This window comes from Chrysochloris asiatica, unplaced genomic scaffold (genome assembly GCF_000296735.1).
Source record: "Chrysochloris asiatica unplaced genomic scaffold, ChrAsi1.0 scaffold00062, whole genome shotgun sequence".
Taxonomy (NCBI): domain Eukaryota; kingdom Metazoa; phylum Chordata; class Mammalia; order Afrosoricida; family Chrysochloridae; genus Chrysochloris; species Chrysochloris asiatica.
This window is the reverse complement of record NW_006408580.1, coordinates 5,621,026-5,638,134: the sequence shown is the minus strand read 5'-3', so window position 1 is coordinate 5,638,134 and position 17,109 is coordinate 5,621,026. Positions and strand designations below refer to the sequence as shown.

The following is a 17,109-nucleotide window of genomic DNA, read 5'->3' as shown; positions in this document are numbered from 1 at the left end:
ATGGATTGGCCAGGTGGCATCATTGATGGACTCAAGTGTGGCAGCGGTAGTGAGGTTGGCCCAGGATCGGACATTGTTTCATTCTGCTGTGCATGGGGTCACTGTAAGTTGGTTCTGACTCAATGGCACCTGACAACAACAACAACACATGCCGTGGGGTCAGTTCCGACACATAGCGACCCTGGCATGGGAGCAGAAAGCCTCATCTTTCTCCCATGGAACCGCTGGTTGTTTCGAACTGCTGACCTTGAGTTAGCAGATCAACTCATAACCACTATGCTACCAGAGCTCCTTAGAGGACTAATGTACCACCCTAATCTCAGTTTCCACGACCATAAGACTAGAAGAACTAAAAGAAATAGTGGTGCCCACCTACCACTATTGCTCTCAAAGGGATCACATTAGAAGGTCCTGGATAGAATGGGAGCAAAATGTGGAACAAAAATTAAAATCATAAAAAAGACCAGACTCCCTGATTGGATAGAAACTGACGGAACCCCCAGTAAAATACTATAACCCTTAGTTACCCTTCAGGTCTGGAACTGAACTATACCCTATGACTCAACTTTCAGGAGCTCTGGTAGCGTAGTGGTTACGACTTGGGCTGCTATCCTCAGGGTCAGCAGTTTGAAACTACCAGCTGTTCCGTGGGAGAAAGATGAGGCTTTCTACTCCTGTAAAAATTTACAGCCTCGGAAACCCTGTACAGGGTCGCTATGAGTCGGACCAACTCCACAGCACATAACATCATCACATCATAGGATGAACAATGATACCGGAGAGGCACTGCACTCCTTAAAACAATAACCACTGGAAATAAAAGGGCATCATGTGCCCACAAAGTTCAGAAGGCAGGAAGGGATAGGAAAGAAGGATGAATGGAACCGGGAAACACAAGGAAGAAGTAGGATACATGCTGTTTCATTTCAAAGACTATAATCAAAGACATGAAACAAAATGCATATGAACTATTGAGTGAAAAGCAGATTTGCTCTGTAAACTTTCACCCAAATCACAGAAAAAAGTTGTTGTTTTTTTTTTATAAAAACAAAGCGTCACTAACACTTGAAAATTATTTCAAAGATTCCTCCCTGGTCAAAAGATTGAGAAAGGCTAACTTGTTTAGGCTTCCTGAAGGGTGAGAGACTGAATCTTGAAGGAAGTTGAAAATCTGAATTGAAAACACTAGGGACAAACTGGATAGTTTTGACTGCAACCACAGTAACAAAAATATTTTCTCTCTATCGCTTTCTCTTTCTCTCTTACACACACACACATACACAGACATGACAGAAACAAACATTTGTGAAACAATACTTACTCTTTCCAAGTATAATATACTCTGATTTATTCTATTCTGGTTTTCATGCTTGTGACCCATGAACTTGATCTCACAAACCCCAAACCAAGCACACTGCCATAGAGTTGCCATGGAGTTGATTCTGACTCATATCTATACTAATGCTGTTGTTGTTGTTAAATGTCATGGAGTCCAACTTACAGCCACCTTGTATGAGGTTTTCAAGAAGCAGCTGGTGGGTTTGAGCCACCGATTTTGGGGTTAGCAGTTCAGTGTTTCTCTTACAGCGTCACACCAGGACTCCTCTTGTTGTTGTTAAGTGCCATCAAGTTGGTTCAACTCATAGCAACCCTGCATGGGGTTTCCGAGGAGCAGTTGGTGGGTTTGAACTATTGACCATGTGGTCCACAGGACTCATCTGGTAGTGGTGGTAATGTGCTGTGGAGTCGGTTCCGACTCATAGTGACCCTGTAAAGGGTTTCCAAGGCTATAAATCTTTACAGGAGCAGAAAGCCTCATCTTTCTCCCACGGAACAGCTGGTAGTTTCGAACTACTGTCCCTAAGGATAGCAGTCCAACTCGTAACCACTATACTACCAGAGCTCCTTAGGACTCCTCTTATTGTTGTTGTTGTAAGGTGCCATGGAGTCGGTACCAACTCATAGCGACCTCATGCACAGAAGAACGAAACACTGCCCGATCCTGGGCCAATCTCACTACTGTTTCCATGCTTGAGTACATCGATGCTGCCACCTGACCAATCCATCTCGTTGGGGGTCTTCCTCTTTTTCTCTGACCCTCCACCTTACCAAACATGATATCCTTCTCCAGCGACTGGTCCCTCCTGGCAATATGTCCAAAGTGTGAAAAACGAAGTTTGGCCATTTTGGCCTCCAAGGAGCACTCTGGCTGCACTTCTTCCAATACGGATCTATTGGTTCTGTTGGCAGCCCATGGCACTTTCACTATTCTCCTCCCACAGGGTAAAACTGCTCCAAAAGGTTTCCGAAGCTATAAACCTTTACGGGAGCAGACTACCTCAAAAAGAGCAACAAATACACAAGTATATGTGGAAAAAGTGGCAGGTACATTGAATAAATACTTTAACAGTCTCCAGTGTCAGGGAGCTCAAGTTAATAGAATTGATCACAAGGAACAGAAACTGGAATCTGAAGGCAGAATTTTGAAGCAAGATAATCCTCCACTATGTGAGTAAAGTAATTGTTTTCCAATTATAATCGCTGAACTAAATTTAAATGGACTTATCTAACATCACACAATGAGGTCGATATGTGTACTACGTATTACTCCTAAATTGCTGGAAGGTTTCCCAAAGAGCAATTTTCCTCCATTAATATATTTTTGTCTAGATGTTAGCTGTTGTTGTTAAGCACCGTGGAGTCGGTTCCAACTCATAGTGACCCTGCACAGGATTTCTGAGGCTGCAAATCTTTATGGGAGCAGAAAGCCTCATCTTTCTCCCGCGGAACAGCTGGTAGTTTCGAACTGCCAACCTTGAGGTTAGCAGCCCGATTCGTAACCACTACACTTATGGAGGTTTATATTGCTGTTGTTGTTGTTAAGTGCTGTAGAGTTGGTTCCAACTCATCGTGACCCTGTAGAGTTTCCAAGGCTACAAATCATTGTGAAGAAAGCCTCATCTTTCTCCTGTGGAGCAGCTGGTGGGCTTGAACCACTCATCCTGTGGTTCGCTGTCCAGTGCTTATTGGACAGAACCACCACACTCCCCAGATGTGTATTGGCCTACATGAAAACCAATTTCAAGGTATTACTCTCAACTTTTTTATGCAACAAGAGATTCTGAATGTCTATTTTATTTTACTGTTGTGAATTCAAATAATTCTTTTTCTTCCTAAGAAAACATTTGCTTCAATATAAATCAACCGATGATCTCTTTAAACCAAATTTTCTCATGATAGTGGCAAGGCAGAGTCATAAAAAAGCAGAGAAGAAAGTGAACTCCTCATTATTCATTAGAGGTATTCAGGATGAACTACACAACCATCTGTCCAAGAAGCTGCAGAGAGGATTTTCAGCTTTGGCTAGAAACAATCTTGCTAACTTTAATATTCTGTCTTTTTGACAATATGCCCTAGATTCTCTTAGCTAAATACAAATCCAACATTTAAAATTGTTAGATAAAGACACTGTGCGTCTTCAAGGTTCCCAATTAATTCACATCAAAATAATTTAAATGTCATCAGTGGTATAAATGCTCATGTTTTAGGAGACACAAAAAACCCATTGCCATCTACAGGATAGAGTAAGCAGAACTCCCCCATCAGGTTTCCAACGCTGGTAGCGCAGTGATTACAAATCGGGCTGTGAACCACAAGGTCAGCAATTTGAAACTACCAGCTGCTCCACAGGAAAAAGATAAGGCTTTCTGCTCCCGTAAAGATTTGCAGCCTCAGAAACCATGTTCAGGGTCACTATGGGTCGGAACCGACTCGACAGCACTTAACAACAATCTTTACAGAAGCAGTATGCCACATCTTTCTCTTGCAGAGCGCCTGGTGAGTTTGAATGACTAACCTTTAGGTTAGCTACACACTTAACCACTGCACCACCGGAAGTCCTAAAAACCAAACCGCTTACTGCATTTCAGAGATATGCATATGAGTTGCTCAACACCTAGGTGTGTACAGAAAGGAACAAAATCAGTTCCTTGTTAATTTCTAAGAAAAAAAACAAAACAGTAAAAGTAGTGTTGCAACCTTAAACCTTAAACCTTAAACCTTAAATCCAAACAGCCAAATAATTATGCTATCTACAGGAGGTCTAAGCTTTCCACAGATGACAGTTTCAGTCAGCAAGCAAGGCCTTGTAGGGGCATAATAAAACAAAAACAAAAGGTGGCTTTACTGATTTTCCGGCCACTTTTTTTGCCAGAATGCAGCTAATCTCTTACTAAAGTACAAGTTTTAAAAGGGAGCACAGTAGCTCTGAAGGATAAGCATAGGACTGTGAGCCACAACGTTGGCTGTTCGAGACCACCAGTTGTTCCACAAGAAAAAGATGAGGCTCTCTTTTCCCATAAGATTTAAAGCCTCGGAATGCCTATACAGATCTCTATGAGTTGGAACCAACTCAATGACACGTAACAATAACAGTACCAGGACACTCAATGAATCAAGACTAATTTGCTGAATAGTGGGTTATGCGTTGGGATGGTAACCACAAGGTCAGCAGTTCGAATTCACAAGCTGCTCCCTACATAAGATCGCTATGAATCAGAATCGACTTGATGGCAGTGGAAATGTATTGAAGGACAGTCCAAGGTATCTAGTAAGTACACTCATTCTCTAGTCACACACACATTCCTATTTGTCTCAGGCATAAAGTAAATATTCCTATATATTTTTTAACATACTCATGAGTCTAGAAACAGATTCATGCATATATGAACACTTGATTTATGACAAAGACGGCTCTACAGAAAGTGGCAAAAGAATGGCCTTTTCCAAAACTGACTCTAGGTCAACTGATTATCCAGATGGAAAAGAATACAACTAGATCCTTAGCCCTCTTTCAGACATACAGAAACATTTCTTCTAGGTATACTGTAGATCTAGAAGTGAAAGATAAAAACAACACAATTTCCAGGAAATACTATGGGGAGATAGCCTCATGACCTTGGTATAAAAAAAATGATTTCTTAAATAGGAAACAGAAAGCAGTAACCTACAGTAAAACGTATTCATCAAGAATACCATTAAGAGAGTGAAAAGGCCAACCAACCACAGACAAGTAGAAGATATTTGCAATGCATAAAGTCCAAAATATGAATAAGAACTCACTAAGAAAAAGAAAGGGAAAAAAAGACAATAAATAGAAAATTAGACAAGAGATAAAGGCACATCTCAAAAGAAACATCCAAATTATCAATAAATGTATAAAATCACCCTCATTAGGAATCTGTGAAATGAAGATTAAAACTACCAAGAGTTTCACTGCACTCATTCATTAATATAACTAAAATTCAGCAGATTAGCATTATCAATCAAGTGTTGTACTGTAGCGCAATAGGAACATACGATACTCACTACTAAGACTCTAAGGAGCTCTGGTAGCATAGTGCTTACAAATGGGCCTGCTAATCTCATGGTCAGCAGTTCGAAACTACCAGCTGTTCCACGGAAGAAAGATGAGGCTTTCTAAAACTACCAGCTCTTCCGTGGGAGAAAGATGAGGCTTTCTGCTCCCATAAAGATTTACAGCCACGGAAACCCTGTGACAGGGTCACTATGAGTCGGAACCAACTCCACGGCACATAACAACAACAACTAGGACTCTGGTGTGGCACTGTAGGATAAGAAGTTAACGGTGAACCAAAAGGTCGGTGGTTCAAACCCACCAGCTCCTTGGAAACCCTATAGAGGGGTGCTATGGGTCGAAATCAACTCAAGGGCATTTAAAAACAACCACCATCAAGTAGATTCCAACTCATTATAACCCTGTTGTTGTTGTTGTTGTTGAGTGCTCTCGAGTCAGTTCTGACTTATAGCAACCCTGTATAGGGTTTCTGAGAAATAGCTGGTGAGTTTGAACCACCGACCTTGCAGTTCAAATCAACCTTGTGGTTCAGTGCTTTATCCCACATAGGACAGTAGAACTACTGCATAGGGTTTCCAAGGCTATAAATCTTGGGGGAAGGAGACTGCCTCATTCTTTGGTGGGTTTGAACTACTGACATTTGGTTAGCAACCAGCTCCTAACCACATTGATAACTCCAAAACCCAACCAAACTCAATGCCATCAAGTCGAGTACGATTCACACAGACAGAACTGTTCCATAGGGTTTCTAAGACTATACATCTTTACGGAAGCAGATGATCTCATACTTCTCCCACAGAGCAGCTAAGGTGGGTTTGAACCACCGACCTTTCTGTGAGCATTCTAATGCTGAACCCTCTATGTCACCAAAGCTCCTAACCACTTGGATAGTGGTTCATATGAATACCATATGATCTAAAAATTGTACCAAAAAGTGTGGGCAAGAATAGTCATAGAAAAACTATTCTTAAAAGTCCGAAGTAAGCCAAATATCTATCAAGAGTAAAATGTATGTATAAATATAATATTCATATAATGGAATACTACAAAGCAATGAAAATGTACAAACTATCTCTGCAGTCACATGAACAAATCTCACCAACAGAATGTTGAGATGAAAAAGTCAGTCACAGAAGGATAAACATTGTTGTTGTTGTTGTTGTTGTCAGGTGCCATCGAGTCGGAACCGACTCATAGCGACCCCATGCACAGCAGAACGAAACAATGTCCGATCCTGGGCCAACCTCACTACCGCTGCCACACTTGATGCCATCAATGATGCCACCTGGCCAATCCATCTCGTTAAGGGTCTTCCTCTTTTTCTCTGACCCTCCACCTTACCCAGCATGACATCCTTCTCCAGCGACTTTTCTCTCCGGACAATGAGTCCAAAGTATGAGAGACGAAGCCTAGCCATCTTGGCCTCCAAGAAGCACTCTGGCTGCACTTTTTCCAAAACAGATCTATTGGTTCTTTTGGCAGTCCATGGCACTTTCAGTATTCTCCTCCAACACCACAACTCAAAGGCATCAATTCTTCTACGATCTTCCTTATTCACTGTCCAGCTTTCGCATCCATATGAGGCTATTGAAAATACCATGGCTTGGGTCAGGCGCACCTTAGTCCTCAAGCTGACATCTCTGTTCTTCAATACTTTAAAAAGTTCCTGTGCAACAAATTTGCCCAATGCAATAGGATAAACATTAGATGTTCCATTTATTGTTGGTGTTAAGTGCCATTGAGTAGGTTCCACCATCCTCAGGTACTGGAGGAGGAGAGGGCAAAGCGGTCTGACTACTCATGGACTCCTCTGAGAGCCTACGCACAGGGCCCCAGGGAGGCAGCTCAAGCGGAAGCAGGTAACCCAGAGCCTCGGAAAACAATATCCAGAGAATGTGTCTCCAACCTCTACAGTGAGAGTTGGAGTTCTATTTATAATGAGTTCAAAAGTAGGTAACTCTTAACTATAGTGATATAAACCTGGAAAGGGGTTATCTTTGGAGAGTTGGGAAAGATTTGTGATGAGGGAAGGGTCATCCGTAGAATTGTCAGATATAATACAAGCTAAATTTTCATTTCAGATAAACAGCAAATCATGTCAGTATAAGTATGTCCCATGCAATATCTGGGATACGTAATTTTATTTTTCTAAAACTGTCAATCCTAGTCATGGGTGAGACTTTAGGGGTACGGGGAATGTTCTATTTCTCTTGACATTCACTTCATAATAATCCAGTGTGCATTTTTCCTTACACTGTGCTTCACAGTAAAAGAAAAGGTTCAAACAAACAAAAGGAGCAAAAAAAACCAGCCTTGCAGGTTTTTAAATATCTCAACCAGCCACTATTTTTCCTCCCTCCCCCCCCCCCAAGTCATTGCGTGTGAGAACTGTGACATCAGTAATGGGAACGGTTGCTGGGCCAAATGCTGGGGGCTTCACTTTTTAATTTTTATTAAAATTACTTTTACACAGCATGTTTCTTCACTTTTGGAATATTTTTTTTCTATGCCCTGCCTCTCTGGGCCCACTCTTATTTGGAAGGCTGGCTTAAGCTTACCAAAGAGCAACCCTATGCTGGAAGACCAGCCTCTCTACACACCAGTCAAAAAACGCACACATCACTGTTAACGCACTGAACAGACACACATGGGGATCAGAATCCTGTGGTCTACAAAGGCTACAAAGCTGACCAGTACTTTAGAGTCAGCAACTGTGATACAGACATGTTAGGAATTCATAAAGTAGAATACTTTAAAATTTTACAAGTTGTTGACAATTGCCTTTGAGTTGATTGGGACCCCATGTGTGCAGAGACAAACTGCTTCTGCGAGGTTTTCAAGACTGTGACTTTCCAGAAGCAGATTGCCACACCTGTCTTCTGAGGTGCCTCTGGGTGGGTTCCAACCGCCAACATGTCAGCTAGTAGTCAAGTGCTTAACTGCTTACACCACCCAGTAGCTCCATCTACTTCCCTCCCATTAGTTTGTTATTTACCTTCTCCTGCAAACACAACTAGTGGACCCAAATAAAGAGTAATGCAAACAAAAGTCTGAATTGCTTTGCTGTTGTTTAAATAAGGTGCTATTTATTGGCCAAAGTTCATTAATACTCAAGAGTATTTTGTGTTGTTTTGTACCTTCGTCTGGTTTTGAAATAATTCGATATAATCCCTACCAATTAATCGTCTGGGTTCCAATCTGCCCCACCCGCTTTGAGAGTGCCAGATTTCTTTGCTTTACTAATATGAAACTACATTTACCCCTTTCACAAGGTGCACTGAAAATAAATGATTAGAGTCTTTGGGCTATGGAGACAAGTTGCCTGGAAGAAATTCAACTCCAGCTTTGAGATCATGTATCTCTGGGTCAGTAATTGACTCTGTGCCTCAGTTTCCTCAAACGTAAAACGGGTGTAATAATAGTACCTAATTCAAAAGGCTGTTGAGGGCATCAAATATGGCGATTAAAACAGTTCCTGAACATCTTAAACACTCAACATCTCAAGTATTATTGTCATTATTATCATCATTTACTTTCAAGGGTCTGGCCACCTATAAGGACTTGTGTGTCTAATGTAGGAAAAGCACCCAGATACAATTGGGGTCAGAGGTGAGAGGAGGAAAAGAAATAAGGTTTTTCATTCTGCATATAAAGTTTGGTTCAAGTTGCACCCAACCTGCAGGAGGAGAACCAGCGATGGTCTCAAGTGGGATCGCTGTCCACACCCAACCCTGGCCGGACCCCAAACTCTGCCCCAGACCTCTGACCTCGGGTGTCCTCACTACTCACGTTGCGATTGAAGCTGTTGCCGGGCAGCAGGGGTAAGGCCATGGCTCTGAGCTTCCAGGCCAAGGGTCGGAAAATATAGGGCTCAGCAGGCAGCAGCCACCAGGTGGCTGCGTCGTTTGACCTCAGGTTACCTGGAGACCAGAGGTGATGCAATAGAAGGGGGAGGGGCCAGGCCGCCCGGCTGGGTCGGGTCGGGGGCTTGGGGCGGGTCTCAGGCGACGGGGTGGGGCGGGGTTTGGGCGGGGCTCGAGTGGGTTCTCTCGCCGGAACTAGAGTGGGGGGAGGGAAAGGGAGGAAGAAGAGAGGGGAAGAGGCGGGGCGGAAAGGGCTCTTTCTCAGCGCCTACTGACTGTCCTCCTCTTACCCACAGACTGTCAGCTGGTTGCAAGTCTCTCTGATCTTCTCTCTAAATGCTTTGTGCACACACAAAGACTGACAGCCATACCATTTCCCCGCCCCCCGCCGTTGGATGGTTTAACCCCTTTATAGATCTCACAGTCTTCTGTGTACTTAAGCTCCTCCTCACCTCACCTCAACATCATCAGCCATTTGGTTATTAAATTTAGTTATTGAATAGTACAAACAAAATAAATATACACATGTATGCTCACTGATACGTAACACAATATTTTCCTATGGTGCATTTGCATTCACTTTTTTTTTTTCTTTTTAACTCAAATGTTCAAGACGAATCTAAGCGAGAGAAAGATGAGGCTGTCTGCTCCCATAATACAGTCTCAGAAACCCTATATAAGGTTGCTATGAATTGACTTCGTGGTGGATTTGTTTTTGGTTTCAATGAATCTTAAGTCACGCGTATCCTATCCATCCCCCCCCCCCCACACAAAAGCCCGTTCCAAGGGTAACCACCATCCCAAGTCTATTCCTTGTACATTTTTATACTTGAAGTAAATATGTCATAATCATGGGGAGGCCAGGTGGCACAAAACGCAGCCCCATGTTCTGGTCAGGAATCTCTATCCCTTTCCTCACACCTACAGCTAATACCTCCTGGCCTCCTACTGTTTAGAAACACTGATTTCTCTCAATCGCCACTTCATCTATCTCAGTTGAGACCCCATTATTTCATGTCTGGCATTCCTTTTTAAAATGAATAAAAAAGAAAGAAAGGGGGAAATAAACTGATCTTGCCTTCAGAACCACACTTTTAAAATTCACAATGTACCTGTTACTCTTCTGCTTAAATAATTTTCTAGCCTTCCTTCAGAAGGCAAGAGACCATCAGACTCCTTACCCTGCACTAAAAAGCCTGTGCCAGGGTCACCTGGCAACACCCTCGGTGCCTTTCTTTGTCTAGCCTCTTCTACTCCAGATCTGAAAAGCCACTGGGATTTTGCAAATGCCAATACCTGTTAGAATCACCTTTCCCTCTTTTGACCTTGTTAAAACCCACTTGTCTTTCAGGACTTGGTTCAGTGTGGGAGAGAGGCAAGGACAGCTTTACCCATGTCTGGGAAATGTTCCTTCACCTTCTCTCTGCCCCACCCCACCTTTCATCTTTATTAGGTACCCATTCTATGTTGTAATCACATGTTTGCTTGACTCTCTTTAAATACACCAAAATTCCTCCAAGGCAGGGACTACATCTCCTTTTTTTGTTTTGTGTTGTTTTGGTTTTTGGTTGGGTTTGGTTGGACTGGTTTGTTATGTGGCATGTCAGCTAACGTGCTGGACTGCAATGTTGGTGGTTCAAGCTTACCAGCCACTCCTTGGAAACGCTATACAAGGCTGCTATGGGTCAGAGCCAACTCAGTGGCACTTACCAACAATAACAAGCTACAGAAAGTAAATAAGCATATTGGTATGCTTATTTAATAAGCACTCAAATTAAGCATTTGCTAGCATTTTGTCATATTTGCTTCAAATTCTTTTGTTTTTAAAGAAATAAAATATTGTGGATTCCATTGAAGCTCCATTTATAGCCCTACCTAACTCCATTGCACTGTAGGATATGCGCTGGACTGCTAGCCACAAGGTCAGCAATTCAAACCCACCAGACACTATGCAAGAAAAAGGAAACTTTCTGTTTCTATAAAGATTTACAGCCTGGGAAACCCTATCCATGGCAGTGAGTTTGGGTTTTTTTAACTCGATTCCCCACTCTTTAATGTTGCTTTGTACCCTTCCTCCTAACCAGATACTGTATTTATTCACACAAAAAAAAAAACGTTGTTTTCTGTGTTTATAAACTTTACGCTATAAATTTCAGCTACCTGCTCTTTTCATTTAAGATTTTACTTTTCAGATTCCTACATGTTAACACACGTAGCTATATTTCATTCATTTTAAATTTGTGGTATTACTATCGTATACATGATCTAGTCTCAATTGATGCCAATTAGTTGTTCCCAGTTTTTCATTATTGTCAACTGTGATGCAATGAACACCCCTTGGCATAGAAGGTAGAAATTGTCGAGGATATATACCTAAAAGTGTAGTTGCTGGACAATAGGGGTATACATACTTCAATTTTACTTGATCTTGTTCAATCATATCTAGAATAATTGACGCAATTAAGAAAGTTAAAGACAAAGAAAGTCCTCTTTCCTCTTTGTCCTTTCCAACAACGGGTATTATCAAATTTTTAAATTCTGAATACTCGTCAGAACAAACGTGAAAGATATGCTGTTGTTATATTAATTTATCTTTATCTAATTATAAGTGCAGTTGGTCATCTTTCACATGCTTATTATCTTCTATTAATTAGCTATTCATATCCTTATTGTTTTTTCCACTGGATCATTTGTGATTTTCTCATTAATTTGTAGTTATATAAATATACGTTTGACAATAATCCTAGCCATAGAAAACATCTTCTTGTTTGTGCTTTCTCTTTTAATTCCATTTAAAGAGTTCTTCATTATACAAAAAAATTGTGATTTTACTCTATGCAAATGTATGTTCCTTTCCCATTATGATTTGTGCTTTGTATACTTTTCCAAAAGAACAAAGCTACTCTCCTACTTTTATTGCAAACATTTTATATTTTCACTTTTTAAATGTAAATAATTTCACACTTTAAAAAAAAAGTTGCAAAATATTACCAAAGGCCCCTTCATCCAGATTCCTCTGTTTTTTGTATATTTCATAACATTCTATTATGTACTCTATATATACACACATAGTTTTTCCATTTGAGAGTAAATTGTAGGCATCATGTGCATTTACTCCTAAATATCTCACTGTGCGTTTCTGAAGAACAAGAAGATCCACTTATAGTACTGAAATAGTTCTGTAATACAGTTTGATGATCAAAATCAGAAAATGATCTAGTTTAAAAATGCATGTAAATATTGCCAATTGTTCCAAATAGTGTCCTTTTTAACAAGAAAAAAAATTATTTAAAAATCGAACTCAGAATTTGATCCAACATCACATTTTGCACTTAGTTGTCATGTTTCTTATTCTCCTTTAGTCTGAAACAGTTCTTCAATCTTCTTTTGTGTTTCATGACCTCCATAAGTTTGAATCGAATACACCAGATATTTGGTAAAATAGTCTTCAATTTAGATTTGATTGATGTATCCTCATGAGTAGATTCAACTTATGGATTTTTAGCACACAAAAAAATCACAAAAGGAATGCTGTGTACTTTTAGCTTATCATAAGAAGAGAAATATAGTATGTATTTGTCCCATCAATGTGATGTGAACTATCATCACTTGGTTTAGGTGGTATATGCCAAGTTTCATCACAGTAAATATTTGTTCCTTTCTAATTAAAAAGAATTTTGTTAGGAGATATTTTGAAACTATGTAAAAAAATTCTAATTGACTACTCAAATCGGTTGATGATTTTACCCCAATCAGTTATTATCAAGAGGTTGTCATATGACTATCTCCTAATGCCATCATTCCATCTACATATATATATCACTTGGCATTTTATTATATGGAAATTTTTTTTCCTTCTCCTCCACTTATTAATTTTTCATTTGTTTATATCATAATACTCATAAATTCTAGCTTTATTGAGTGAATTGTAATCCATTATTATCATTGATTTTCATACTGAAATTATCCCAGATTTTGTCAGTGGAAATCTCTTCAAACCAAACAGAGGGCTCAGAAACAGATTCACATGAACAACTTATCCTGACTAAGATGGCAAACAAAGTACTGAGAAAAATAAGATATTTTCAATAAATAGGTCTGGGTCAGTTGGATATCTATAAAGAAAAAAATGAATATTGATGTCTATTACACATACACAAAATATAACATAACTAGAAGAAATAAGTTCTAGAGGAGAGGCAAAACAATAGTTTCTAGAAATAATATGGGAGAATATCTTCATGACCATGGAGTAGGAAAAGATTTCTTTAATATACCTATTCTTCACTTATCGACTATCTCCTTATCTGACATTTCACATTTACAGCCATAGTACAAAAAACAAAACAAAAAACACTACTATCCAACTATTTGAGTCCTGGTGTGGTTCTGTGGGTTAATGCACCAGACTGCAAAGCCGTTTGAACTGCAAGGTTGGAGGTTCAAGCTCACCAGCTGCTCCTTGGAACCCCTACACAGGGTCGCTATGGGTTGGAACCGACTCGACGGCACTTCACAACAACAACATCCAACTATTTGGGGCATTAATGACTGACATCGGCAGTAACAAATGCTGAGGTGCAAGGTAAAGAGTAACACAGGTTGTGATAGGTAGCATTATGTGTTGATATGACTGGGCCATGATTATTAGTGCTTTTAGCAGTTAAGTGATAAAGTACTCATCCTCCATTGTGATCTTATGTGGTCATCCTCCATCTTTATATAATACTTATTTCTCATAACCTAACTTTGCGACATAACCATGTCAATATGATGAAGTGGGTTTATTACACACAAACATTAACCATAAAGGAAATATGGATCTTGTATCTTTCCTTTATGGAAAGGTATAAAGGATATATAGGTAGGTGAGAAATGGATATGTTACACAAGAAGCACTAATCATAAGGAAAGAGTTACAACTTTGACTACATTAAAATGAACAACTTTTGCTAACAAAAAGACTGAAGTAGAAAGGCAAGCCAAAAGGTGGGGAAACATATCTGCAACAAAAGTAATTGACAGAGCACTTTAGGTATTGAATTTCTGTAAATCACAGATGCATAAAGTAATAGGAGTAATAGAATAGGTAATTATGTGGATAATTCTAAAATGAACATTGACTACAAAATAATAAAATGCAAGGGAATCAAAATAGCTAAAACAATCTTTTTTTTTTTTAAAGAACTAAATTGGAGGACTTACTTTTTCCCATTTCAAAACTTACTACAAAGCTACTATGGTAGAATTCTCACCTCCAGTACTCCTCATGCACAGCCACCAAGCATCTGTCAGCAGAGCCTTGTTTGTTCCTATATTGTTGAACAGGTTTCAGCAGAGCTTTCAGACTAAGATAGACAAGGAAGAAAAGCCTGGTTATCTACTCTGACAATCAGCCAATAATACCCTATGGATTACAATAATCAATCCTCAACCAATCCTGGGGATGGCACACGACTAGGCAGTAATCTTTGCTTTGTGCATGAGGTTGTCGTGAGTCAGAGACTAACAATAACAGCCAGTGTAATGTTGGCATAAGGATAAGCATATAGATTACAATGGAATGGATTGAGACTCCAAAAATAAACCCTTATATTTATGGTCAATTGATTTTGACAAGGATACTCAGACAATTCAATGGCAACAGAATAATCATTTCATGAAATGGATACCCACAAACAAAAGAATACACTTGAACCCTTACCTCATACTATAGTTAAAAATTCACTCAAAATATATCAGGGACCATGTAAGCACTAAAACTATAAAGCTCATAGAAGAAAATATAGGAATAAATCTTCATGGCTTTGGTTTAAACAATGATCTTTAAAATATGACACCAAAAGTCCAAGTGATAAAAGGAAAAAAAATCAGTATAATGGATTTCATTAAGCCTTCTATGCTTAGGAGGACATCATAACAGTTAAAAAGCAACGCACAGAATGAGAGAAAATACTTGTAAATCATGTATCTGATAAGGACTTATATCCAGAATACATAAAGAACTCTAACAACAACAACAACAATGAAGACAAATAACCCAATGGAAAAAAATGAACAAAGTATTTGAATAGACATTTAATCGAAGAACATAAACAATAGCCTATATGCACATAAAAAGACACTCAGTATCATTCATCATTGGTGGTGGTGTGCTGTGGAGACGGTTCTGACTCACCCTGCATAGGGTTTCCAAGGCTTTAAATCTTTACAGGGGTAGAAAGCCTCATCTTTCTCCTGCAGAACAGCTGGTAGTTTTGAACAGCTGACCTTGACAGTAGCAGCCCGAGTCATAACCACTATACTACCAGAGCTTCTGTAATTCATCATAAGAAAAATGCAAATCAAAGCCTCAATGAGATACCACTTCCAACTCAGAGACAGGCTGAGTGAAGCTGTGAAAAATTGAAACCCACATATATTGCTGATAGAAATGACAGTTCCCCAAAAAGGTAAGCATACAATTAGCAAATTATCTAACATTTCCACCACTTGGTATATATTCAAGATAATTTAGAAAATATTTTTACACAAAAACTTGTGCACAATGCTTATAGCAGCACTACTCATAAAAGTAAAAAAATAGGAACTTCCAGAAAAAGATGGCGGATCGGGTGGAAGTGTAGTGACGAGCTCTGCCGAGAACAACACAGAATACAGGACAAAGAAGGCTCAGGGAACGGTCCCAGTACTCTGAACCACATATAAAGGAATATTTAGAAGGTTGTAAGATTTACAGCTGGGGAGTTTGTGGCAGAAGCAAGAAATCCATTGCTTCCTGGTTCTGGACGCTCAGCTGCGCCAGGAACCTCCATTTTGTGTGGGGCCAAGCGGGGAAAGGATCAGAACAGCTACGGATGCCTGACACAGCCACATTCTTTTTATTCTTTTTTTTTTTTTTTGTATTTTTTCGTTGGTCCCTTGCTGTCTGCGTACCTCCATTCTGGTAACTATAGGGGTGCCTGAGCTAGTGGATACTCCAGCCCCACAATCGGAGGGTTCTACTATGCATGTGCATAGATCTCCTCGAAATTTAAAGAGACAGTATCCACTTAAAACCAAATGGCCGACAGATACTCAGCCCAAGAGCAGGCCTTGAACTTTTCTTGTTTGCTTTTTGTTCTGTTTTAAAAAACAGGAAAGAGAAGGAGAGGGCTGTAGGGAGGGAAAGAGACCTCATACTAGGCTACAGATTTTTTTTTTTAATTTTTAAAAAATAAATTCTTTTTATTTTTATTTTTTTTTCTTCCTTCTTCTTCTTCTTTCCCTCCTCTCTCTTTTCTGCGAATAGAGACTGCAGTATCAGTCTTGTTTTTGTTGTTGCTGTTTTTTAGTCTTTTTTTTTTCTGGTATTGTTTTGCTATTATATGCTCCTCCTTCTGCCTTTGGAGGACTGTTTGTGTCCCTATATTACACAAGAAGAGTCAGCAACTGCTACCATACAGCCAGCCTACAATCACACCCTATAAAACACCAAAACCCAGGCAAGAACCAATACCAACTGCCATATAGCAGGGAAACAGACAACACCTGTGAAAGTTACTCTGCGTTAAACAATAAGAAGAGTGAAAGGGGAAGCCCACATCCTGATCACACCTTCCTGGAAGCAATCAGAAAGCATAAAAAATACCAAAACACATACTTAATTAACTATTAAGGCCACAGATAAACATTCAACATGTCCAAGAAGCAAAAGCAGATGACCATATCAGCACATGTCCAGAAACAAGATAAAGTTTCTGAGACAAGTGACCTAGAAGTAGACCTGGACTCCATTCTGGAAGGAGGGCAGGCCTTGGAAATGCCTGAGATGGAATTCAGAATAATGATCATAAAATGTTTTAAAACACTTTACAATGGAGTTGAGAA

General features: G+C 39.8%; 1 protein-coding gene across 1 annotated transcript in view; it reads right to left on the bottom strand.

The window, feature by feature from the left end:
* The window catches only part of EFHC2 (EF-hand domain (C-terminal) containing 2), a 259,272-nt gene extending 250,064 nt beyond the window's left edge, over nt 1–9,208 (bottom strand). The window contains exon 1 of the mRNA XM_006864292.1: nt 9,167–9,208. Within this exon, the coding sequence (XP_006864354.1) occupies nt 9,167–9,208 (42 nt within the window). The remainder of the gene's footprint in view (nt 1–9,166) is intronic.
* Between the last annotated feature and the right edge of the window lie 7,901 nt (nt 9,209–17,109).